Source organism: Halichondria panicea, chromosome 17, assembly GCF_963675165.1.
Source record: "Halichondria panicea chromosome 17, odHalPani1.1, whole genome shotgun sequence".
In the NCBI taxonomy this organism is placed as follows: domain Eukaryota; kingdom Metazoa; phylum Porifera; class Demospongiae; order Suberitida; family Halichondriidae; genus Halichondria; species Halichondria panicea.
Genome location: NC_087393.1, coordinates 4,829,267 through 4,854,701, shown reverse-complemented (window position 1 = coordinate 4,854,701; position 25,435 = coordinate 4,829,267). Strand labels below are relative to the sequence as shown.

The 25,435-nt window shown below is 41.3% G+C and overlaps 6 protein-coding genes across 7 annotated transcripts in view; 4 read left to right on the top strand and 2 right to left on the bottom strand.

Moving 5' to 3' along the window:
- The window catches only part of LOC135351710 (TATA element modulatory factor-like), an 11,502-nt gene extending 3,367 nt beyond the window's left edge, over window positions 1–8,135 (bottom strand). Inside the window, exons 1-12 of the mRNA XM_064550788.1 lie at window positions 7,999–8,135; window positions 6,914–7,932; window positions 2,628–2,840; window positions 2,419–2,474; window positions 2,086–2,162; window positions 1,725–1,821; window positions 1,432–1,517; window positions 960–1,021; window positions 821–885; window positions 467–623; window positions 141–233; window positions 22–76 (exon numbers count right to left, since the gene is read on the bottom strand). Coding sequence (XP_064406858.1) covers window positions 22–76; window positions 141–233; window positions 467–623; window positions 821–885; window positions 960–1,021; window positions 1,432–1,517; window positions 1,725–1,821; window positions 2,086–2,162; window positions 2,419–2,474; window positions 2,628–2,840; window positions 6,914–7,932; window positions 7,999–8,122 — 2,104 coding nt within the window. The 5' untranslated portion in view covers window positions 8,123–8,135. The remainder of the gene's footprint in view (window positions 1–21; window positions 77–140; window positions 234–466; window positions 624–820; window positions 886–959; window positions 1,022–1,431; window positions 1,518–1,724; window positions 1,822–2,085; window positions 2,163–2,418; window positions 2,475–2,627; window positions 2,841–6,913; window positions 7,933–7,998) is intronic.
- LOC135351711 (uncharacterized) lies at window positions 4,246–6,922 on the top strand. Its single transcript, XM_064550789.1, has 4 exons — window positions 4,246–4,747; window positions 4,816–5,574; window positions 5,842–6,330; window positions 6,642–6,922. Exons 1-4 carry the CDS (start codon window positions 4,443–4,445, stop codon window positions 6,763–6,765), a joined length of 1,677 nt encoding a protein of 558 aa, XP_064406859.1. The 5' UTR covers window positions 4,246–4,442; the 3' UTR covers window positions 6,766–6,922.
- Window positions 8,136–8,175: 40 nt separating the features above from the next.
- Window positions 8,176–11,841, top strand: LOC135351714 (putative RNA-binding protein Luc7-like 2). 2 transcript variants are annotated; one of them, XM_064550793.1, is made up of 9 exons: window positions 8,180–8,316; window positions 8,433–8,472; window positions 9,038–9,132; window positions 9,231–9,346; window positions 9,638–9,725; window positions 10,031–10,351; window positions 10,538–10,641; window positions 11,057–11,302; window positions 11,630–11,841. In XM_064550793.1, exons 3-9 carry the CDS (start codon window positions 9,067–9,069, stop codon window positions 11,673–11,675), a joined length of 987 nt encoding a protein of 328 aa, XP_064406863.1. In that variant the 5' UTR covers window positions 8,180–8,316; window positions 8,433–8,472; window positions 9,038–9,066; the 3' UTR covers window positions 11,676–11,841. The 2 variants fall into 2 exon arrangements, with proteins under 2 accessions (XP_064406862.1, XP_064406863.1); XM_064550792.1 differs by lacking the exon at window positions 8,433–8,472 and having other exon boundaries at window positions 8,176–8,316.
- A 125-nt stretch (window positions 11,842–11,966) lies between these two features.
- LOC135351715 (ATP synthase subunit d, mitochondrial-like) lies at window positions 11,967–12,904 on the bottom strand. The gene is made up of 5 exons (XM_064550794.1): window positions 12,711–12,904; window positions 12,482–12,650; window positions 12,348–12,410; window positions 12,244–12,285; window positions 11,967–12,183 (listed from the first exon to the last, which is right to left on the bottom strand). Exons 1-5 carry the CDS (start codon window positions 12,830–12,832, stop codon window positions 12,094–12,096), a joined length of 486 nt encoding a protein of 161 aa, XP_064406864.1. The 5' UTR covers window positions 12,833–12,904; the 3' UTR covers window positions 11,967–12,093.
- Window positions 12,905–12,958: 54 nt separating this feature from the next.
- Window positions 12,959–19,078, top strand: LOC135351713 (3-phosphoinositide-dependent protein kinase 1-like). The gene is made up of 14 exons (XM_064550791.1): window positions 12,959–13,123; window positions 13,355–13,453; window positions 13,687–13,729; window positions 14,334–14,471; window positions 14,871–15,015; window positions 15,734–15,825; window positions 16,031–16,106; window positions 16,925–16,993; window positions 17,123–17,219; window positions 17,536–17,715; window positions 17,769–17,917; window positions 17,977–18,034; window positions 18,326–18,478; window positions 18,827–19,078. Exons 1-14 carry the CDS (start codon window positions 13,100–13,102, stop codon window positions 18,938–18,940), a joined length of 1,437 nt encoding a protein of 478 aa, XP_064406861.1. The 5' UTR covers window positions 12,959–13,099; the 3' UTR covers window positions 18,941–19,078.
- A 270-nt stretch (window positions 19,079–19,348) lies between these two features.
- On the top strand, window positions 19,349–25,435 carry LOC135351704 (uncharacterized). The gene is made up of 5 exons (XM_064550777.1): window positions 19,349–19,534; window positions 21,718–22,749; window positions 22,971–23,072; window positions 24,742–24,798; window positions 25,092–25,435. Exons 1-5 carry the CDS (start codon window positions 19,433–19,435, stop codon window positions 25,200–25,202), a joined length of 1,404 nt encoding a protein of 467 aa, XP_064406847.1. The 5' UTR covers window positions 19,349–19,432; the 3' UTR covers window positions 25,203–25,435.

Here is a 25,435-nt window from a genome sequence, read left to right as displayed (position 1 = left end):
TGCCATGATGTACGTACATACCTTGTGAAATGGTGGAAGTAAGTTCTTGATTCCTTGTTTCGGCTTCTTGTAGCCTCTACATAAAATTACAGAATTTCCCGTTAATAGGAGTTTAAAAACATGTACATGTAATTACGTACCTCTTGTAGATCGGATATTTCTTGCCTCAGGTGGTCCTCTTTTCTAGCTGACAGCTGCTCTGCTCGAGTCATGGACATGCGCAGTTCATCCAGCTAAGAATGAAAGATAATAAAATAGCTCCAATAATAATTATACAGATATTTTGATACCAGAGGTCCGACATGCGTGTACGAATCACTACAAGTGCAATGCATTGGCCTGGACGTTACCACATGACCGTAAATGATATATCAATCCACTGAACTTGTAGTGATCTGTGACACGCATGTCAGACCTCTTCTTCCCAGCTACATTGCACACATGACCCCCCCTCTCGGTCACAGACCTGCAACAGTAGGCCATCCTTCTCTCTTTGTGTCTCTGCCTTCTGTGTCTCTAACAGTCCCATCACCTCATCTCTGGCGGAGGACTGGGCTGAAATGGCCGCCTCCTGTGCAGCTGTCTGGCTGACTGCATTCTCTTTCTGTAGATCTGACAACTCCCTTCAGAGAGAAGAAAGCAGTAGACATACTATTATTAATGAGGAAAGATGTGTGCGTGTGTGTATACACTGTACATAATTATAATTAAATGCCTCAGGGACATATTATAATTGACCACAAAAATATTGAACAAATACGTATGTTACATGTAGTAACACATGCATGCACACTGTGTAACCACAAGTCAACACACGTACTTGTAAGCATTGTCCAGGTTGGTTTGCAAGCTCCTCACTTTGTCAGTCAGAGCATCCCTCTCAGTCTAGAGAGAACGGGGGGAGGGGGGACATGACACACCTTACAACAGAGATACGTACAAAGAGAATGGCTATATACCTTGAGTGCAGTCAGCTCTTTAGCTTGCTGCTCCGCTATTACATTCAACTGGCCAAGAGATTCTGTAAGGTGATAAGGGATCTGAATACAATTCATGCATGTACGTAGTTTCCACCTTATTACATGACAACTGTAAAACTGCAGCTCCACAAGCTATAATTATGGATTGTTTTAGGGCCATTACGTTGGTGTTCAATATGTTTGTATTTAGTAACTCTTTGATAGTCTACAATAATTGTGGTGTGTTTATAGAGATCAGTCGAGTTCAAATTGTAAAAAAAAAAGGTGGGTTATGCATGTATTAAATCAGGCCTGTTTTCAGGGTAAACTTTGATGGTCCATAACAATCCAATACAGCAAAAAGACAACTGCTCTCCATAAAATTCTATCAATAGTTTTAGACCCTTGGAAATCATCCGATACAGTACATCACTATCATTAGTGCCATGTCATGTGCATGTGCATGTGTTACCTTGGTACTTGCGTTCGTTCTCATCCCTCTTCTTACACTGTTCCTTGAGATTGACCGCCTTGCTCTCCAGGTCCTCTATATGCTGCCTACAGTTGGGGATAAGCAAAACTTACGATATGCATTAATTGCTATCCATCTGAGTGTATAACAGAAGTTGAAAACGGTTCAGTGATGGCGAACCCTCCTTTCTGAACTAAGACTAAGTTTATGGCACACACAAGTGTCATTGCACACACTGTCAGTACAAATATACGTATACAACACAGTGTTCAAGAATACAAGAATTTACTGACTTCTGTGATGAGAGCAGCTGATCGTTTTGCCTCTCTTTTTGCCTCAGCTTCTTGATGGTACTGTTGCTCTGCAGCTCTTGCTTAGATAGCTTCTCTCCTGTGGCAAATGAAACAGTTAGCACGAGGGGAGGGGCATAACCAGCACTGGGGGTGCCAATGGTGTGATTTTAGCCTTTGGTGCGCATGATCACTGTGATACACAAATCAAACTAGATCTCCATTAATTAACCTAAGGGGAGGTATGCATGTATTACAGTAGAGTTATCGTTTATGTACAAAGCACTATGTTGTCGTTGCAACGTAACAGAGCTAAGTGCTGTGTGTGTGTGTGTAGGGGGGTGGGGGGTTAAAGAACTCTCACCTTCCTCCATAAGCTGGGCTATCTGTTCCTCCTTCTCTTGAAGCAGTGTAGTGAGAGAGTCTGACTGTGACTTCTTCCTGGAAGAACAAACCAAACGCTATAAATGATCGATTTTTGACCGGGGCACGTCAAAATCAAATCACATCATCAAATAGAGCTCTGAGAGCTACAAAAAACATATCGTGAAATTGAATGTTCTTGGTTATGGACTCCAATGAACTCCAGGAGCTATCACAACAACCAATAAAGTTCGACCAACACTACAACTACGCAAAGTACACACTATATACAATGCATGACTATACGTACGTGGAGTGCATGCATAGGGCTTACTGTTGAGACTGCTCATTCTGAATGGCTTGCAGCTGCTTACGGAGACTGTCCCTCTCCTACAGATTGTGTACACACAGTTAGTTAGTTACACTTGACTCCAACCACTACCATACACAAACAATACAGTACACCTCACAACAAGAAAACATATAAAGAATGTTTGTTCGTACAAACACTATCTAGAGCAAACATTTACTGCCTATACCCACCTTACTGACAGCTTGCAGTTTCTTGTCTGATGTGCCAATTCTCTGAGTGAACTCTGCCCTCAATTCGTCAATGTCTGTTAGCCCCGCCTCCCGTGCCTCGGCTAGTTGTGACTGGAGGGTTTGGTTCTCCTCTGTGAGGGCTACTAGCTGTCGACTCATGTCCATCATCTTGCTCTCTCTAGCCTCAAGCAACTCGGACAGACGGGCAGACTCCTATAGCGGCCGCGAGAGAAATATAATTCAATTGTCACGTGTACACGAACTGTATTTGTATATACACGCACATAGTAAAAAAGGAGCGGTAAAGAAGGACATTTCAAACATGTAAATTATATTTAAGACCTTGTTTGCAGAAAATCAATTCTTATTTTGAAGCTGACTATAGTTTTCTTGAATCATTCAGCTAGTTACAGATGAACATGCTTATAGCCCTATTACAATTCATATGCAGCCCTTTAAATTATGGGAGGGCAACTTGTAAGAGTACGTACATAATTACTTGCTAGCCATGAATAGTGACATCACGAACATCTATCACCCACCCCCACACATAATGTGTAATTATAGCCGACACTATAACTTTCAACTTAAGGCCACAACAAGAGGTAGTTCTGTTTCTGGTCCATCCGCCGCTCAATATTTCACTGGGCTGTTTTTTCAGCAATACACCTAATGCGCATGCGCAAACCACACCCACTCACTTTTGGTTGAGTGGGTGTTGCAATAATTACATGTACAGCACCACCTACAACACTTCAATATTCAGTAAGCTAGTGTTTTGTATCTTGTATATACTATCTTGTATTTTGCAATGAAAGATGTTATTATGCTAACACAATAATTATGTGGTCTCATTTTGCTTTTTTGCTTTGATACAGAGCAAGCACGTACAATGGCTCAAGCTAGTGCAAGGACATAATTATATAGGTGTTTGATATAGAGACAATTCTCAGTTCAATGTTCTGGTTTCCAAAGCCTAAAATACCTCTTCCTGTATGTTATTTAGATGGTATTATTGTGTTGTAAACTGTTTTTAAAGACAAACTGTGAAAAATAAAAAAGTGATGACACTGCAAATATGTGTGGCTCAGTTGCTGTTGTCCCTCTTGGCCTCACGTAATCAGGCAAGCAACCTGACCAGAAACAGAACTACCTCTTGTTGTGGCCTAATTGGTATACAGTATTAATTTCAGCTACACAGACTCAAGTGTGTCTGATCGAAAGGATAGACAATATATAGAGATGGCATGTTTTCAAGGATTCAAGACATGATGTATGCTTTGGACACAATAAGTTTCCCGGGCTTTTGCGGGAGTTATGAGGAGATACACGGATGGTCCCAGAGCCACTACATAGACTTCATTGTAAAACATCACGTGAATCACTTCCGTTTCCAATCCCTCTTCTACTCTATAATTATGATCCCACACACACATAATTACATGGACTAGCAAGTTCTCTGTTCAAGTACGTCTAGCAATTATTCAGCCCGCTAAGCATGTGATTAGATATTATGCAGAGAAATGCAATACTTTCAAACTATCAAACTAGAGGGAGATGATTCCAGGCATAATAGACATTCCTGCATGATGGATGGACAAATTACCCACAGCTGGACAAATTACCCACAGCTTCCAATTAATTAAGAAGTACGTACATTTTGTCACAAATGCTAAGAATCAGTTAAAACTGGTTATCTTATAGTCTACAGAGACGTACGTAACCGCATGAGAAGCATTAAGCAGATTGAGTTACTAATAACTTGAACGTGCATTAATAGAGCAGCTGTATATATATACTAGCTTACAGTACAAAATGGCGTGGATTCAAAAGATCTCTGACACACTTCTGAAAGGAAGACAAGAAGTAGAAGACACTTCCTCACACCAGTACGATACAGTGACTGTACATGTACTCGGAGATAAGGATCTGGCCATTGGTCCAACAGACGACCTGAATGACGATTATTGTCAGATTGACCTACCTGGACCAAAGGGGAAGAAGAAATCAAAACCGAAAAGAAAGGCTTCAGAGGATGATTCGTACGATTATGTGAGGGGATTAGGGGAGACAAAGAAAGATTCATCTGGCTATGAGATAGTGGACCACGAAGGTCAAAAGTGAGTTCAACACTTCGCAGTTAACGTTAATTAAAGTACAGTACTTATACGTATCCATTTCTTTATAGAGGAGGCCAATCAAAGAAACTCAAAAAGGGAATATCAAAATATGATGACTACCATTATGTGAGAGACTGCAGAGGAGCAATAAGAGGTGACAAAAAGCGCCCAGTCAGCATAGCAGCAGTGCCACGAGAAGTGGTCGACGGTAACTACACAAAGTTACTAATGGGAACGAAAGACACAGAGAGAGATTACGACCTTCCTGGGCCGTGGAAAGATCAGACAGCTGCAAGCAGTGAGAAAACAAAAGGCAAGAAATTCAAGCTGTTGAAAGGAAAAGTCAAGCGTCAGCCAGCATTCGTAGAAGATGATGACACTGGCCTGTATGAAAATAACGATTATGATGGGACACCGAAACTGAAAGGTGTGGGTGGAGTAGGAGCTGACAAAAAACGCCCAGTCAGTATTGCACCAGAAGTTGCCGGTAACTATACAAAGCTAGTAATGGGAACAAAAGAGAAAGAGAAAGATTACGACGTCCCCGAAGCTTCGGCAAAGGGTAGGAGCTCAATTGACGCGATACTCAAAGAATTTACAGCTACGGCTACGGCTACGGCTACGAGCGTTGAGGCAGACCCTGGCTATTACGAGAATAACGACTACCATGGAGTGGAGGGAGACAAACTGAAAAGCCCTGTAAGTAAAGGGAAATCAAAAAACAAAAAGAAAGCCAAGAAAGTGAAGATTGCGGAGGAGCCCACTAGCTACTACGAGAACAACGATTACAATGATCCAATAAAACCGAAGCAAGATGAAAGTCAAAAGTGAGTGAATATAAAGTGCATACATCAATTGTACAGTCATGTATAAACATTATAATGAGCCTCAGGGCAAGTGGATGGTTTCCCCAGGGGACTATGTAGTGTGGAATGTAGTGTGGTATGCACTACAAAGGAGATATTTGCATTACGATTACACAAATGGGTTAAATATGCCTGGTATAAGTGCTATGCTTTTGTATTACGTGTGTCAGTGTGGTTGGTACATAATATGAAATCTATGTGGCATATAAATGAGATATCTTTATGCAGGGAAGGAGATAAGAAGAAACTCAAATCAAAGGGAAAGTCAAAAGATGACGAATACGATTATGTTAGGGATTTCAGAGGAGTGAAAAAGGGTGACAAAAAGTGCCCAGTCAGCATAGAAGCAGTGCCAGCCGACGGTAACTACACAAAGTTACTAATGGGAACGAAAGACACAGAGAAAGATTACGACCTTCCTGGGCCGTGGAAAGAGGGCGAAAAATCGAAAGATAAAAAGAAATCCAAGTCAAAAGGGAAGGGTAAAGGCATGGTTGAAAATGATTCCATAGAAGATGAAAACGATTATGTAATAAACGACTATCAGAGTGGGAGTACACCCAGCGGAGGTAAGCTTCAAGACAGTAAACTATTCAAGCTATTGAAGAAGAAAAGTACAGAGATTTCAGAGGATGACTCGTACGATTATGTGAGGGGCTTAGGGGAGACAAAGAAAGATTCATCTGGCTATGAGATAGTGGACCACGGGGGTCAAAGGTGAGCACATTAATTTAGCTCAAGGTTCTACCATAATTATATATCATAATTATAATAGCAGGTAATTTTCGTTGGTGCAAATTTTCGTTTAATCGTACAGCTCAGGATAGTTAGTTACTACGTTGAATCTATTGTACCAGAGCAGTTTTAATATTCATAGATGCTCTACTGATATGAAAAATATAAAAATGTTCACCATACGAAAATAACCCCGCTATACATGTACGGTATAGCCAATCACATTCCATTCTAGACCACAAATTGTAGAACGGTTATGCACACATTTAAATGAATGGTCTCTCCGCACACAGTAAAACCGTGCCTGGAAGCAAGCTATTGAAGAAGATGAAATCAGCCCTAAAGGGAAAGACCCAACACATGTCAGAGGATAACGCATACGACTACGTGAGGGACATCGGAGAGATAAAGAAATAAAAGAAGTTTTATCACATATTCGGAACACTTACACTTACTACTACACCAATATGTAGATACATGGACACACTAGCTAAAACATAATATTGAATGCACAGTACGCCATTTATTTAATTTGTACCACATTCACTTCACAATTATAACTTACTTTTGTCAGTGTTTGCAAGCCTTCATTAGAGTCACCAGTGAGGGTACCTGCTGTAGCATCTCCTTCAGAAACTGTGTCAATGATGTCATGGCTCTGGAGTGGGTCAGCCACTTCTTTAGGTACAGATAGTTGGACATCATGCAGTCCACCATTACCAGTCACTGGGTCAGAAGTATCAGCTTCAACTTTATTAGTGTCTTTTGAAACAGATTTATCAATAATTGCGTCTTTTACCATCGGTACAGATGCATCCATACACGTACTAGGTAAGTTCTCATTTACAGAGGCAGTAGGTTCTTCTTTATTTTCTTTGTCGGCAACTTTCACTTCTCCCGAACCACCACCAATAGAATTTGATTGGGCAGACGGCTGTGAGTCATGGAGGGGCAGCGCTGTAACTGTACGCTTAGAAATGTCCAATTGTGTATCTCCATCCAATGAACTATCGTTTTGTCGTGAGTCTGTTGAAGCCTCTTTAGGTGTAGTGGATGGTGCAATTAGCTCTGTGTTTTTATCACTGGGATCTATTAAATGTTCGTTCTTTTCATTACCGTCGTCTGATGCGATCATAATATTAGAGTCTGTAGACTTGTCAGTGGTTGGCGATAACCCCTCATCGATGGGTTTCACAGGGGTTAAACCTTGAACGTCGCCCCCTCCCACCCCACCCCCTGTCCCAATGGGTGTGGAGGTAGCATGGCTCTTGGATCGTCTCGGCTTTGTCCGATGACCAGTGGGTGTGATCTTGACCGTTGATGACCCCTGACTGCTTGCCGGTAGGGTGACCTTTGAACTCGAGTCTTTGGACCCTGAACCCTTAGAGGGTGGTGAGGTGAAGGGAGTTCCCCACACGGAGTCACTCTGGCCCCAAGTTGAATCAAATGTAGTGTGTGTGGGGGGTGGGGTGGAGTTTTGTGTATCAGTGCGATGGGGTGTGTGAGGGTTCGAAAAAGATTTAGTCTCAAATGGTGATTTCGAACTCTTAGCATTCGCCGTTTCCACAGAACTTGGGAGTGCATCTGAACGGGAATACACGATGTAACGTATATTGGTGTCACGTACGTCAGTGTTTATTTCTAACTTACGAGGTTCTTCAAGACTCTCTTGCCCTGCTTTATGTTCTTTGATGTCTAGTACTTTGTCTATGGACTTTTGAGCCTGGCTAAAGGCGTTCTTAGCCAAGGAGAAGCTGGAATCAAACCAACTCATTGCACATATATTTGTTTATATGTCCGCCGGCCATTGATTGAGCAAAGAAGTGGGTGGAGGTATTTCTAAACGACGCCACATGGTTATTGAAACCAGCTAGCTGTACTGTAGCTGTCGAGAAGCACGGCCGAAGATGTCTGCCCACTTACAGATGGCTAAAATGCTGGACCAGCTCATGGGCCAAAACAGAGACGGTGAGTGGCCATTGTGATTCTCACACAAAGCTGGCATTATTGTATTAAAGAAAGCTTATTTTTGAGTACGTGTATTAATATAGAATGATGAGCATGTAATGTCTCTACTCTTGTAGAACTATGTTACACCATGTACGTCTGATTGATTGATAAACCGTGAGTTGTTGTGCTGTGAGTTAAACGTCCGTGGTTACGTACGTACTTACTTTGTAGCAGATTAAACGTTTTTCCACAAACGTCATAATAAATTAAAAGTACAAGTAGCTCTAGACATTTATGTCGTAGTAGTCATCAGCCATCTATTTACGTCTTATTGAAACGCGAGTACCTTAATTTTCGGGGGAAAAAAGCTTGCTGAGTGAGTTTTGTTGCAATTATATAATAAGATACTTACTTTAATTACTTGATTACTGATATCATCGCGGATAGAAAGTATTTTGGGGGTGTGGTTTACTGTCAGTAACGTATGCGAGAGGTAAGTTTTGAATTGCATACTGGCTAGCTGTGTTTGCGGCAAAAAGAGGCATCCTCTCCAAATGGAAGAGAAACCATTCACACATGGTCATGTATGACAACCTACCTACATGTATATACACACATGCACCTTATTAATATAAAGTACATAATTATACTTATAGAAAACTAATATTGCGTGTTTGTGTGTGTGTGTTATCTATAGGTAGTTGCTGTGTGTGTTTCTAGAGCTCTTTGTTTTGTGCAGGGGATGATGATGACAAGCTCAGGCACTTTATGGACAAAGATGTCTGCCATCCTTTCTTCCTGGGCATATGTATGAACTCTCTCTTCACCAACACGGTGAGACATGTAATATTAAGCACTACTGTAGATTATGTATCTAGCCTTTTATTGTTCTTCACCTGTTCTATTAATACGACCCCCCCGACCCCCCGCAGAGAGTTGAGATGGGTGACTGCCCCAAGATCCACTCAGTAGGGCTGAAAGAAGAGTACGAGAAAGCCTCCAAGAACAGAGACTATTACGTCGAGGAAGAGGTGCTCAACTACCTCAGGTGAGGGCATGCTAGATTGTGACTTACCTACTAGAGGCTCTACTTTATAGAAACATGTATAGCCTGTAAGTGTGCTAATGTTTCCTGTATTACGATGTTTTGTGGGTGAAAACCTTTCGCGATTGAGCCAAATTAGCAGAAATGTTGACACTTTGCATGCAATCTGGCAAGGATTGTGATAGTCATTCAAGTTTTACCATCATATTTTTGCAAAGCAATTAGTAGTGCTCACAACATTTGATGCTCGCAAAACATTGTTACAGTGGTGTGGATGACTTACCTGCCCCACAGGTCCTTCATTTCTGACAACGAGAGGAAGATAGAGTCGGCCAAGAAGAGGCTCACACTCACTCAGGAGGCACCTGGTCTGGAGGAGAAGGTGTGTGTGTGTGGGTGTGTGGGGGTGTGAGTGGGTGTGTGGGCTGGTGCAGTTAGATATAACATGTTACCGATCACTTTAGTGTTGTCAGTTCAAAGTACAGTATGTGCATGTACACTGTATTTGTAACCTGTGAGGTAGCTGTTGTGTGTGTGTGGTCTACCCAGACTATAGTGTACACTTTTACTGCTAGTATTATGTACTACCCGTAGAATTCAATAGATTTTCCAAGTGCTAAAATGATGTTGAAGTAGCTTGAATGAAGTTGATAGTACAGAGCTATTGTACGAGGTACTTCACTGCAGGTGGACCAGATCCATGAGTTGTCTGTGCAAATTGGAGAAAAAGTAGCCAAAGCCGAAGGATTGGGAGCAGAAGGCAAAGTGGACGAATCCTTGGCCATGATGTCCGAGGTGGAGGAGATAAAGATGAGGAAGAAGAATATGGAGGACGAGTACCACAATGCCATACCACGCCACGCCCAGCAACAGCAGAAGCTGCGAGCATGTGAGGTGTGTGGTGCCTTTCTGAGCATGTACGACAACGACCGGAGGCTGGCCGACCACTTCGGAGGCAAACTGCACATTGGGTTTGTGACCATCAGGGAGAAGATTGCTCACCTAGAGGTAATTCTGTGTATACTGTTGCATATGTACATGGCCCAACCCTTTAGCTTAGAGTTAGGGGGTTACATTTATGTGTCACTTTAGAAGCTAAATTATCGTATGCTAGACTTAAAAAATACACTAATTACATGTTCACCTTTTAAACATCACATTGTTGATGTACGTGTGTTAATACTCAATCTCTAGGAGACCATTGCTGAGAAGGAGGAGCGTCGTAAGAAGGAGAGGGAGGAGCACCAGCGTGAGAGGGAGGAGAGGGAGAAGGAGAGGGAGAAGAGACGCAGGTCAAGGTACAAATTAACGGTCATAATTATGTTAGCCTAATTGAAGCTAATTAAAGTTTTGTCCATTCTTAATTTAAGTCCCCATTTCTACTGTGTGATGTAGTGTCAAGTCAATATAGACACTCGTGATGTGTACTGTTTTTCTGCATTTTATTTTTTTATCGTAAAGCAATGTACATATTTCCATACAATTCCCTGGTAGCTGTTCAATCAAGCGTGCTTTCCAGCCTGCCTTTGTTGTCAACTGTATGCCTACGTATACATACTCCACAAATTATTTGAGCTGTCAGTTTTCAGATTTGATCCTTCCCTGCAGAAATATATAACAGTCAGATGCTAAAAAGCTACAAAAGTGATGCCATTCCTAACAATACATATAGTGTAATATTCCATACTAACACTCGTATGTTTTGTTCCACAGGAGTTCTGATCGTAGGGAGAGACGAAAAAGCCGTAGTCGTGAACGAGGCAGACGCAGTCGCAGCCGAGAGAGGACTCGTCGTAGCCGTAGCCGTGAGCGACGCAGGAGTAGGCGGAGTAGGAGCCGAGAGAGGAGTAAGAGTCGTGAGAGGAAGAGGGATAGGTCTGGAGAGAGGCGGAGAGATAGGTCTGGGGAGAGGCGGAGGGATAGGTCTGGGGAGAGGCGGAGACATCGCAGCAGGAGCAGGTACACATACCTGACGTCTTTTGTTGTGTCCAATGGTGGTTTTACCAGATCCTTCGTTTTTGTGTGTGTCTGATGTTTCAGGTCATCATGATGACTCACTCACTCTCTTTGCCATTCTAATCTATTCTAATCAGACAACGTATTGAGAAGCAGTAGCAGTATAATAATGTACTTATATTCGTTATGTGTATTTTGATTGTTGTGTGCATTACCGCACAGTAGTCATGAATGGAATATGTACTATGATACTGCAACTGTACAAATGTATGAATCTATACGAAATGAGTTTCTCAAGTTCTTGTTTTACTGCTTTTTCTGTGCATGCAGGGATCGCAATGGGCACAGAGATCGGTCCCGGTCCAGCAGCAGGTGAAGACTAGCAGTGACCGTACCAACTCTACCAGCTGGATTATATAATTATAATACTCGTGTATGAACTGTGGCTGTAATGCTGATTTCCGTTTACATATAATTATTACGATTGCTTAATTTACATTGTACACGCTCCTATTTAATCGATATCGTTGACATGATAATTATACAGTGAAAAACTCTAGCTAGAGTCAGGTGTGAAAAAGGGGGTGGGGCTGGCATGCATGAATCAGAATGTTTTTGGCTTCTTTAATTCAATGGTACTCCCTCCCAATCAAAAAATGGCCATAAATAAAGGTATGTATATTCACTGAACAAACATGCAGTGCAACAATATTAACAAAGAGATCTCTAGCTAACAGTACAGGCACTGATAATTAGGCTCTAACTCTATGAACTGTCTGAAACACGTCGTGTGTCTAGTCTCTTCCAAGGTACCAGACGTGGTTTCTTGTGTCGTCATCAATCTTTTTACGTAGAGCAGGCTTATCGGCGAGGTAATCGTCCACCTGAGGCAGCAAAGAAGAGCATAATGACACTGTACACACACAGACTCCCTTATTTCTTACCGTCATGTCTTCATACGACTTCTCCGCATTTATTGTGATCAACTACAAAAGAAAAAATAATTTATATGAGCATAAATTGTTGTTTGCAAACATTCATTTTATACCTCTGTTTCTAGTTGGGCTATTTTCTTTTTTGACTCTGCTACAGCTTCAGCTACTTGTACTTCCTGCACGTAAGAACAAATGCACAGCACCGTCAAACAAACAAATGTAGGAGGGCAAACTTTGTGCCACTTACAATTGTTTTCTTCTTGCTCTCGATCTCAGCCGTGCCAGTGTCCTTTGGGTACGGGACAGAGACCGACGAAAAAGACTTCTCAAACTTGTCCACTAGTCCAGGCACATTGACGGTCTTTCTATACAAGTCCCAGTTAATGGCCTCTGGCTTCTCAGTGTAGGCTAACAGGCTGTGTGTTGGACAAAACATATTAATGTTGTGAGCTCTAATTAGTGCACACACAACTTACTTTGCCTTGTTTGTTTCGTGTCTTGACCTGAAGGTATTGAACATTGGCCTGGCCTCCCGAGGTATCCTGGAGGATATCTTTACCCAGTCAAACGCCTTCTGGCCAACCTTTCGACCACTCATCTTCCTAATCTTTCTTTGAGGACCCGTTCACTTTCTTTCACCTCTCTTTCTCCGCATACTCAAAGGTCAAGTTTCCGGATACTAATAATTTTCGTTTACGTTTCCTTTCTCGGATATTCATAGCTTTAACTTCCGGGTATAGACCGGATACTATTAATCTTGCCTAGAGTTTTCTTCGCAAAATCTGAGCCTATTTCCAAGGCTTATAGTAGCTATAGTAGTGTCATCTATAGCTGGTTAAGCTGTCTATTCAACTTGGAATTGGATATGGCTGCGAATCCAGCAGAGAAGGTGAGTCTAATCTTGTCTCTGTGCCAAATTTAATTATTTTGTCTCTGAAAAAACTTTGAACTGTAGCTAGCTCTTTGTACACTCTTTGCATAGTAGCAGTTACCTCATGTATTTGTCCAGTATTAAAGTACCGATCCAAATATCCACACTCACATGTTCATATAGTGATATATACGTACACACGTGCTCCCCTCCACACACACTCACTTACGCCCCCTCCACACACACCAGGAGGTTATACCCGAGGATAGTGACTCAAAGGCTCAGCCAAAGAGAAGCAGGGACGAATTTGTATTTGATAAAATTCTAGGAGAGGGATCGTATTCCACGGTAAATTCTGTGTACAGTGTATGTACCATTTGCATTGATTTATTATTGAAAGAAACTTGATTGAACTCTGCACCCTGGAACTTTGGTTTTAGTAATGAACGCCCCAGCATTTAATTGAAGTTTATACACTTATGGCTTATAACCCATAAATGCCGAGGGTCCATGTATTTTTGTTAAGTGTCGATGCTGTAATGAATTGTGTTCCCCATCCACACAACTATTGTACTCTTTAGGTTGTTTTGGCAACAGACAAAGTTACGAAAAAACAATATGCGAGTAAGTGCCCAACGTTTGTGTTTCAGTGTGTGTTTCAGTGTGTGTGTTTACCCGGGTAAACTGTGGGGCAGGTGGTGCCTTTACCTGGGTAAACTGTGGGGCAGCTGGTAGCAGCCGTCTCGAGTCTTATTTCAGTTCCTTCCCATTTAGGGATCTTTTTAGAGGCCTATAAATAAGCACCAATTAGTATAGCTTCTAGTATTGAGTATTGGTTGTTGAAAATTACTTCCTCAAATGGTATGTTATCGCTGTAGTTAGGTTTAGTTAATGCCTAATGTTTGTCATTTCTGACTGAGTGCTGCACGGTTGACCCTGACAGTGCTATTGTAAAGCTCTCCCGTTGTTTATAGTCTCCACGTACACCACTGAAATAGAATAACAGTGCACTAACTGTTGTTGAGCCGTTGTCAGAGAAAGCACACCTGCTAAAAACTAGCGAGTGTGTAGCAATAAACACTGAAAGAGGATTAATTAGTGTGTAACTGATTGCATTAATAGAGCTTTGTACACTAGCTCTTGCGACTTCTGTTTTTTCCCCAATAATGACTGAAACTTAAAACTAGTTTCTGCACAATCCAATCATCTAATATTATACCCATCACAGTGAAGATTTTGGACAAGAGACACATCATTCGTGAGAAGAAGGTCCCCTACGTGAGTCGAGAGAAAGATGTGCTCACAAGACTAGACCATCCCTTCTTTGTCAAGCTCTATTTTACCTTTCAAGACAAAGACAACCTCTGTATCCTGTCACTATAATCTTCTGTTGTATATGGTAGCTATGTCCTGTATGTAACAGTATAATGTATACAGCTTCTGTGTTCTTTGTAAAGGTGCGACTGAATGGCAGTCCTTTCATCCAATTTCCTCTTTTGAAGCTTCCACTGTTCTCAGAGACACAGTTGTGGTCAAGGGGGTCTTACTTTTGTGTGGTTTGTAAGCCTACAAATCTTTATTACAGGTTTCACATGTAGTGTATTATATCCGTACACTGTATATAGGTTTCCCCTTCCTGAAAATTACTATTATCCAAATACTACTACATTCAATATATACAATACGTAATTATTATCCCCACAATAGTACGTATACTATATACTAGTGTTACACTTCTGTTGTTTCCTTAGCCACGCCCCCACAGACTTTGGCCTCAGTCTCGCCAAAAGAGGGGAGTTGCTGGAGTACCTGAAGAAAGTCGGTGCTTTTGATGAGAATGCCGCACAGTTTTACACGGCTGAGATAGTGCTGGCTCTCGAGTACCTGCACAGCAAAGGCATAATACATAGGTGTGTGAGTGTGTGAGGTGTGTGAGTATGTGTGTGTGTGTGTGTGTGTGTGTGTGTGTGTGTGTGTGTGTGTGTGTGTGTGTGTGTGTGTGTGTGTGTGTGTGTGTGTGTGTGTGTGTGTGTGTGTGTGTGTGTGTGTGTGTGTGAGGTGTGTGAGTATGTGTGTGTGTGTGTGAGGGGGAGTGTGTGTGGGGGTGTTGGGGGAAAACTATTCTCCTTAACTAGTAAGTGTTGTCAGCTGAGCCTAATCAAAGTTGGTTTCCCTACTGATGTGTTGTGGGATAATGAAATGCATACACCTGTATGCTAATGATCGTTAGTCTCACAATGGTGTTGCTGTTGCCTTGTTGCTCCAAATATATCCCACCTCCATGTTTGTCCATCTCCTGGCACAATGCTCATATCAATATCCACACACAGTCTTTATGGTGTGTCGATAGTCCGACACAATCTTTAATGAGTTGTAATTAATACATTGCAGGAAAACTTCCTCTTTGGACAATACCTACGTGTAGCCTTATACCAGTACCTAGCTTAGTATTAAAGGAGCCACTGCATTAAAGTATCCAGAAATAGGGAATGGTAATTTAAGGCTAAAGATATCCTATCCCCAGGAATTCTCCCTATATTATGTTTGTGTACATGTACACCACTGTCAAACCACTGAGCACTAAATTTTATCAGCTTTTTACATGTCATTTTGCTCTTTCCTGTGCAGAGACCTGAAGCCTGAGAACATTCTCCTGGACGAGAACATGCACATCCAGATCACCGACTTTGGGACTGCCAAGATTATAGAGGGCGGAAATGGTGTGAAAATCAAACTTCATTTTTTATGACATTGATTCAGAATCAGTAGTGTGTATATTATATTCACTATAGGTGTGTATAATATTGTACTTGCTTCAGTGGCTTCAGTTTTGATTTTAGTAGTGCCTTAGGGGTATTTTTGAATTAAAAATTGTATGTTTGTTTTTTGTGATAATCATAGCTTCTTTAATTCTTTATTTTACAGATCGAGCCAATTCTTTTGTTGGTACGGCTGAGTACGTGTCTCCTGAGCTACTGCAGAACAAGGTCGCCTTCAAAAGGTACAAGTTCAGTACATGTCACGTATACCGTATAGCGGGTATATTTCGACGAGGGTATATAAACTTTCACGGAAAGATTGTTAGGTTTTCGCAGAATAGCTGCCTTTTTGCAGCATGCATGCGTGCGATAATAAATTCGTGGGTATAAATGTTCACGGTACATACTTAATCAGCCAAAACCACAAACATTTATACCCTCGAAATGTACACGCTATACGGTATATACTTATGACATGAGTACGTCGTGTGTGTGGCTGGAATGTATCTGTGTATAGCGCGAACTTTTTGATGCACTTAATTTTTGTGGAAATGCCTCTAAAAGCATTCCATTGAATAAATTTCGCACTATTTAGTCAAATGATGTTGTGTCTTCCGTTAGCGTGGACCTAATTTTCGTAGGTGGAGGGAAAACAGTGAAATTAAGCGCCTTGAAAATGTTGCGCTATACGGTATTTGATGAGCAAGAATTGCAGTAATAAATGTCTGGGTTCTAGTTCATTACTCTTACAAGACGATATCCTTTTGATAATTAAGCTACAAAGCTACTAATTGTGGGGGAACCACCACATGAGAATGATCCCAGTGCTTACAAAATGATTGCAGATTGTCAGGTAGCAATTGATGAAAGAGGCTTGAATTAACTTGCCTGTGTATCTGTGTACAATCAACAGTTTTGATTGTGTGCAGGGGTGTGTGTGTTTGTGTGCAATAGTCAGTCGGAAAGGCTTGAATTAACTTAACTGTTATTTTATATAGTTTAGGTACATGTAGTGTACTACAGTGTGTGTTAATATTTTTCTCCTTTTTGCTGCCTCCAGCTCTGACCTATGGGCCCTGGGCTGCATACTATGCCAGTTGTTGTCAGGAAGACCACCTTTCCATGCACCGTGAGTACAGAGTATACCAACTTGAAACAACCATCTATTGCTAGCTACCATGCAAGTATTATACCGTGCCCTCAAGAGAATGAGACTATCATTATAGTCATATGACTTGTCTGTTCCAATTCTGTGTAGGAATGAGTATCTGTGTTTCCAGAAGATCACCAAACTGGAGTACATGATTCCCGAGGGTTTCCCTGACAACGCCAGAGACCTCGTCTCAAAACTCCTGGTGAGTACACCACCGACCTGTGTACATGTTTTGTAACTGATAGTGTCAGAGTTCATTATTCTTGCTTGTGATCTGAGTTTTTGTATAGCCAAGTTTTAGCTTTAATTCGACATGTGTACATGTAGGTGCTTGCAGCACTACTGTTTTTCTTCTGCGTAGCTTAAAATTGGTGATATACATTCATGTAGTATGTTTATCTACATTTAACTGCTCCACATACAACACACCCCCCCCACACACACACACATACACACACACACACACACACACACACACCCACCCACACACACACGCACACACACACACACACTGACAGCTGTTAGACCCAGCGGCTCGGCTAGGATGTGATCAGATGGGTGGCTACCCTCCTCTCAAAGATCACCTATTCTTTGAGGATATTGACTGGGAGACCATCCACGAGCAAACTCCGCCCAAACTCATGCCCTACCTTCCCTCTAACACAAAGGGAGAGTCTGCACTCAGGAGTGACATTCTTGTGAGTGTCATGTGATCAGTATGTGATTGTCATGTGACTGTCACATGATTTAGATCGGCGACGGTAGCAGCGAGGAAGGCAGTGAGCTGTCAGACTGGGAGCTGTTTCCGAGCAGCACTAAATCGACCAATCAGACTGCTGCCGGGTCTGAAGGTCAAGAGAGGGAGGAGCAACTCAAACAACAAGCCAAAGATTCACCGTGGTCAGTACACGTATTCACTACATGACATACTGTGTATTGATGAACTTTGTTGTTTCCAGGAATCAGTTTGTAAACGGAGAGCTTATAGTGATGACAGGACTCATCGACAAGAGAAAGGTATTGTGTGCTTCACTGCACACCAGCTAGCCTGATGATTATACAATGTGTGTGTTTGTGGTAGTAGTGGTAATGCGTGTGTGTGTGTAAAAGGCAGTCCAATGTTTTTGCAAACTAGCGTGTGATGATGTACTGTGCACTGTACATTAAGGGATTGTTTTTCTGTGGATTATGGTGTGTGTGTGTGTGTGTAGGGGTAATGCATGTATGTATATATATACAATGTAGGTGTATTGCTAATAGCCTGTGTGATGTGCATTAAGAAGAGTTTGTGTTTCCACCTATATATAGGGTCTGTTCAGTAAGAGGCGACAGTTCATCTTGACTGACAAGCCACGGCTCTACTATGTTGACCCAGTCAATATGGACCTCAAGGGAGAGGTGCCTCTGTCAGACTCCATGACCATAGAGGTCAAGAACTGGAAGATCTTCTTTGTCCACACAGTAAGTACATAATGTCTTTACATATTTTTCCATTGATATGGTTCCATTGATATAGATGTAAACAGACATGACTTAATTATGTTCAGAGTTCATAGGCCAAAATGAAGTCTGCATGACTGACTGTAGTAAGCACACTCCATTGCCTAGCTTATGCATACTTTATTGATTTTCCATAGCTCCACCTGCAGCCTATGTATTGTTCTTAGGTTAATCTTGATTGTTTCCTAGCAAACTTGCCGAGGAAATTGCTCTATTCCTACCCAGCCCATGTGTAGTCTTTAGGTTAATCCTCATGTAAACTTGCCGAGGGTATTAATATTCTCTATCTCGCCCCCCTCCCCCCTTCAGCCGAGCAGGACGTACTACCTGGAGGACCCGACTGGTCAGTCACAGAAATGGGCGGACACTCTCAACGAATGGATGGCAAAAAGGAAAGCCAGAAATACAGACAAACAATCATAGCACGTATTCAATTTTCCCCTCTTGCAATTTTTCATCCTATTTATAATTTCATTTTGTAGCACCTAGACAATGTACGCATATAAAATATACTGTTTGTACAGTTCTTCTCTTTTTGAGTTTTCAATTGACCTCTAATAATGTATTAATTTTGGGGGGGGAGGGGGGGAATGTGAATCCGTGATCACAAATACCATTAGCCTTGGTCCCAGGCCGATTTTTTTTTAATAGAACGAAGTTGAAAAATACGTTAATTGGAGACGGATCGGCCTGGGGGTCGAGGCTAAAATACCATCTGAAAGAAGCATCAGCCACAAAAAATGACTAAACAGTTGTTCCACTAATGATTCTTACCCAACACAAGTCATGTTTAATTTTCATGGGTGTGGTTCATTGCGCATGAATGATTGTCAAAAGAGAAGCCAATCAAAAGCCCAGAACAGTTTACGTAATAATGAAACCAAAAGATCCACTCTTTTTGTGAATTTATCTAGAATGGCCACACCACCATCTCCGGTGCTTGATGATCAGGACCAGAACCAAACATCACAGGCTATAGCTAGCTCTACCATCCCAAATGAGACTCAGAGTGAAGAGGTTTGTATATACAGTGCAGTACATTTTTATTAGGGGATCAGTATATGCTTTCACACTATTTTTACGAATATCTTATTGACATTATAATGTTTTGAGGGAGGGAGGTCTAAAAACCGTGGCTGTGCTGGCTGGTATGTTCCAGCATAACTATTATACTGGATTAGCGCTTACTCGACTATAAGCGTATCTTATTTTAAGCGCATGCTCAACTACAGGTTTTTTGTACTCGAATTGAAGCGCTTTTTCAATGCGAAGGATATTAGTGAAATTAATTCAGCTAATTTTGTTTATCTATGAGCTAGCTAGCTTGCACAGTGCATGGTAGCTATATAGCTGGTGATATCCATCTGTAAGGACTCTCTGGGCATGCTGTTACCTTGTGAGAGAATGTGAGACATATGAGGTGGACTTGGACCCATTCTGTTCAGTTCTTGGTCAACACATGTTGTAAAATGAACTATAAAAGTATGATATTGAGATCCAGTTACTTGCTCACTTTCTAGCCAGCTTACGAGTCATCTTTCAATGAGATTATCCGGTTATATACTGGGTGGTGCTCGAAAATTACTGCACTTGTTTGTAAACTTTTTCCACTGCATTATAAATGTAACACCAATTAGATCTATGTTCTATGTTATCTATGACCATAATTATGTTATCTAACATAGATAATCAACTGAAAGTACACGAGAGATATGCTTGATCAGGAGCCGCGGCTACCATTTTGCTGGAAGAGGAGGCTACAATTCAAGAGAGGCCACTGTTCAAGAGCGGTGTTTATTAGCTCCAGATAATTTAGTTTGTAATCAAAAGTTGTTTTCACCTGCATAAACTTGAACTCTGCTAGGAGAAAGTCTTTGTAAAGCACTAACAAGCTGCTACTTGTAGCTACGTACATGTAACTATAGCTAGTTGCTAGTAATGATTTTTTTGGCTGCCACGTGCAGAAATGCTAGAGTCAAAGTTCACTGAGGCTATTTTATTTGAGAGCGGCTACTAATGTTTCATTTTGCTAGCAAGGGAGGCTACTATTTGAGTGCGGCCTCTGATCGAGCATATATGGTATACACAAGACTAATTATGGAGAGTTAACTTTTATAAGTGGTCCTGTTTTTCAATGGAGATCTTAATGACGTTTTGTATCTGGGCTTTCCTTTGTTCTTGTTTCCTTTTGGTATTTGAGCGGCTCATCCAACGTGCAACCGTACTTATCACCTTTCTCTTCGCGGTCTGGAATTGAGGCTAGCCTGTGTTATATAGTTGCTACCATGCTTCAATGTTCATACGAGTGCATGGCGTGTCTATATGCCGGTGGGCTTGAGCACCACTGGGCCTATAGCAGACAACTGTGAAGCTATCAGTACTGCATGCATAGGGTAGCTACTGCACATGCAGCTCTATAATTATATATATATATATACGCAAAGTATACACTTGCAACGCTGGCTCTTGTTATGTCACAATTCTAAAAGGCGCAACCTAATTAATGTGGGGTCATACCTTGCGCAAGGGACTGTTTTTAAACTTCAACACCCCTCTGCTTCGTGCACTTTCTAGAAACGCCCTTGCATATAATATATACTGCATGTTTTTTTGCATAATTTGTACAACAGCACGTCATGGTTGTGTGATGCCAACAGTGTCGACAGGGGCGTAGGGAGGGGCAGGGCTTTGGGGGCTAGAGCCCCCTTCCTCTGCAAAATTACTAACAGGAGTCCCACCGTCTCTGTGCAACTTTTGAGCATGCAATACAGTACTGGTAAAGATGATTGGCACCATCAGCATGCCCAAGAGCTTAGCTATAGTAACTTGATACTTCAATGCAGCACTGTATTATGTAAGCTTCTTTAGCTAGCTAACAACAGTGCTACACAAATAAAGGGTGTGGCTAAACTAAGAGATCTTACACATGCGTACTGCACTGTCACTGGACCACTATTTCACAAGGAGAGGTGAGCCTGACTTCCTGGACAATGACTAATTGATTAGGAGGTGTGGCTTCTGGTTAAACCTCAACAAATTTCGACGCTAGATGCGCCGTAGGTGGTTCTGGTGGAAAACACACTATACACCCTCTAACTAAGCTCCCCCTTCCTGGAATTCCTGCGTACGCCCCTGCATGGTCGAGGGTATATACCACTACACTCTAGTATAATTATTATGTTGTATGCATGTGCATGCAGGGTTTACAGTGGGAGCCGTGGCTAAAAGAATACTATGATGATCTGGTGGCTGATGAACCCCTCAATAAGGGGTATCTAGACGCAATTGACAAACGTGATAAGAAGTTCGGAGGAACTGCAACTCATGGCCTAGCTAGGAGCAGTACATCTTTCACTTTTGAAATCATGGAGAAAATTAGTTTGAAAATGCCTCTTAAACAGCTTGTTAAAACGGATAAAGATAAAGATTTGCCAGTTCATAGTGCTATTCAGAGTGGGACTAGGGTCGATCAAAAAAAAATAGGTCTTTTCGTCCAAGGAGATCGTCAGCAAATTAAGAAAATTCTGCGTGCAAAAAACATTAATGGAAAAACTCCCATCGAATTAGCTTTCGAAACGCATCATCGTACAGCAGTTAAACTACTGTTTGATCTGTGTGTTGAGCATAATGTCCTATCCAGTCTAACAGGAATTAACCTCCGAAGACATAGTAATTTTTTCAAGCTTGATCAAAGTAACACCCTTCTCCACATTGCTTGCAAAGAGGGTATGTGGCCATGGTTTCTTAAAATTATTATTGACGCATGTACCGGTAATCAAGTTCAACACGATATCCTTCCTGCTATGCAAGTTCTGGATAAAGAAGATTGCACACCTTTTCACTATCTCATGAACTGTATTCCATATGATTCTGACGAGTTGGATACGTTTAGAGCAGTGTTAGATTTACTGAAACAAAAAAAAGTTGACATCAATAAAATATACACTGACTCGAACAGAAGGACAATGCTTCATAAAGCCCAACGCAGCAACAACACAAATGCAGTATCTTTGCTAGTAGAGTATGAACATGAAGATGTTCCAGACAAGCAAGGGATTAAACCGTATCAGAGAGTCCACCACATTGACAATGTTGGCAAAAAGGCTTCCAGTCGATCACCATCCGAGTGTCAACACGACGATGTTCCAGGCAAGCAAGGGACTACACCGTCTCAGACAGTCCACCACATCGACAACGTCGGCAAGAAGACTTCCAGTCGAGTACTATCAGAGGTATAATATTTCCATGCATGCACACGTAACAATTATAATTACTATATTATAGGTTGCATGATAAGTGTATACGTATATTATAATGCTGAGCTAAAATACCACTATCATTCTTATCAGTTAATTATCGAGCAGAAATTATAGTTCGACATGCATATAAAACAGCTATGCATGCTGGTCTGATCTGAAAACGTCATTAAAAGAGGTCATTCCTTTGGTTATAGGTAAGTGATACCTCCTCGGCCTCTACACAGTCATATTCCAGAGGCGGCTCTCCTAGCTTCCCTGCTTCTATTCCCGTGGCAGAGCCCAAGCACAAACAGCAGGTGAAGTAATGTATAGTATACCTTAGTTACTAGTAGCCCAGAATCCAGCAATCTGATTGGTCAGTACAGGGTTTATATTTCCCATATTAACCTGTAAATTCTCATATAAACCTGTAATTTTCATGTTCACAACAACCATTCATTATTAATTTTTGTGTTTTTCAAACATGTTTTTTGTATAATTATTGTATTATAAAAAGAGAAGTAACTGTTTTGTTTTGGTAATGACAAAAAATTATAATGTTCAGTCGCTGTTAATACGTTGGTTGTTGGATGTAGGCATATAGAGAGATTGATGGTATAACGTTGCAGGCACTAAAGTTAAAGTTTGGAGGCATAAATTGACAGCAGTTGGTTTGTGAGTTTTGTTGCACTGCCATCTGTGAGTGATCAGTGTGTGCCAGTATATATGTTAATTGGCTTTATGTTGAGGATGTCTGAAACTGACTTCTTTTGACACTCAGAAGTTCTCTTGTAGCTGCGAACTCCTTCCAAGCTTCGGTGTCCAGTTGTTTTTCCGTTATCATTTGTTCGTCCACTCCAGCGTTGTAGAGTCTAGTAGCAGCAGTTGCACGGAGTATGTATTAGAGGTTCAGCCTTCTTTTGTGACCCTAGTCCAGCTCTCTGCAAGCGCTTCATTTCGGAGTCTAGGCACACTCGAAAGTCAGCAAAACAAGCATCCTTGAACAGGTCAATCCCGGGATTTCCTATTCACCTTATGCAGATATCACTATCCAAACTGTACACTGCACCTGCCGTGATAAGAGGCCTGCAGACACTTTGCTTCATTCGCTTTGAGTTAGGTAGAGAAGATTGTGCAGGTTCTGTTGGCTCGTCCAGCTCCTCCTCCTTTCTTTGTTCTGAGTAGCCAGCTCCGCCTCCACATTTATGTCGTAGAGGGCGGGGTGTATGGGCTCGGTCATTATTATGCCGAGTACTTCTTCAGAAAAGAGCTTGTCTAGGCCTAGGTCTTCGTCCGCGGCCATTCTTTCGGTTAGTTTTTGAAATGAACCTAGCAACTAAACTCGTTAGATACTGTTTAGGAGGTATCTATGGGAATTATAAGCCCAAAGGCCTGCTGTAGTATCCCGAGCGAAGCGAGGGTACTACGAGTGCCTGCGGGCTTATAATTCCCATAGATACCGACTAAACAGTATCTAACTATTATGTATAGCACGAAATGTTCGAGGCACTTATGGAATGGCCTCTAAAAGCATTTCATTGCACAATGTTCGCGGAATGATTGCTTACCGGAAGCCACGCCTTTAATCTTTGCACGTTATAGCAGATAAAGAACAGTTTTCGTGTAGGTTTGCTAACTCACGAAATCAGCAAAAATTAAGCCCCTCGAAAATTTTGCGCTATACGCTATACATGTAAATATACATAATTGAATTAAACTTTTCCATTTCACTGCAGGTGAGTGATAAGAAAACTTAATTTGTTTGTTATCTCCATTAATTAAACACATTTATTGACTTTGTGCATGTACAAGAATGCAGCCTTGTAAATAATTTTTGTTAATACTGTATATATAATTTTATACGTTATCATGCAACCTGAACTGCATGCATCAAATCGTGTCTGCTTATTAGGTGTGATATTGACTATAGTGTATTACCCAGTATATACTAAACTATATACTTATTTTGTCTGTCAATCGTTTCAGAGAGTCCACCACATCAAAGACATGGACAAGAGAGTTGCCAGTCTAGTGCTATCAGAGGTATGATATATATAATTATGATTCATGTATCATTATTGGCTCTGATTAAGAAACTCACTTCTAATACATTTCCATCATGCACGCGTAAATATCAATTGTATAGGTTGCATGCAGTCATCAGTTGCATGATAAGGTGCATGTATATACGTATATATATATGTTAATACTGATAGATATACCATTATTATCGAGCAGAAACTATATATAGTTCGACATGCATATAAAACAGCTATATGCATGCATGCATGCGGGTCTGGTCTAAACTGAAAGAGGTTATTCTTTTGGTTATATAGGCAAGTGATGCCTCCTCGAGCTCTGCACAGTCATATTCCTGCACTTCTCCCTTCCATAGTGGTACTCAAGTGTTTGAAGGGAAACGATCGGTGAGGAGTAGTAGTATATAGTGATGAGACAATTTAATTTGTTTGTTATCTCCATCGAACACATGACTTTGTGCATGTACAAGAATGCAGCTTTGTAAATAATTTTTGTTATATATACGTTATCATGCATGCAATTTGAACTCGGCATGCATAAAATCGTGTCTGCTTATTAGGTGTGATATTGTTATTATATTAAGAGTCCATTTATTATATAGCCATGCAGTACTACCTGTATTATTTTGTCTGTTAATCAA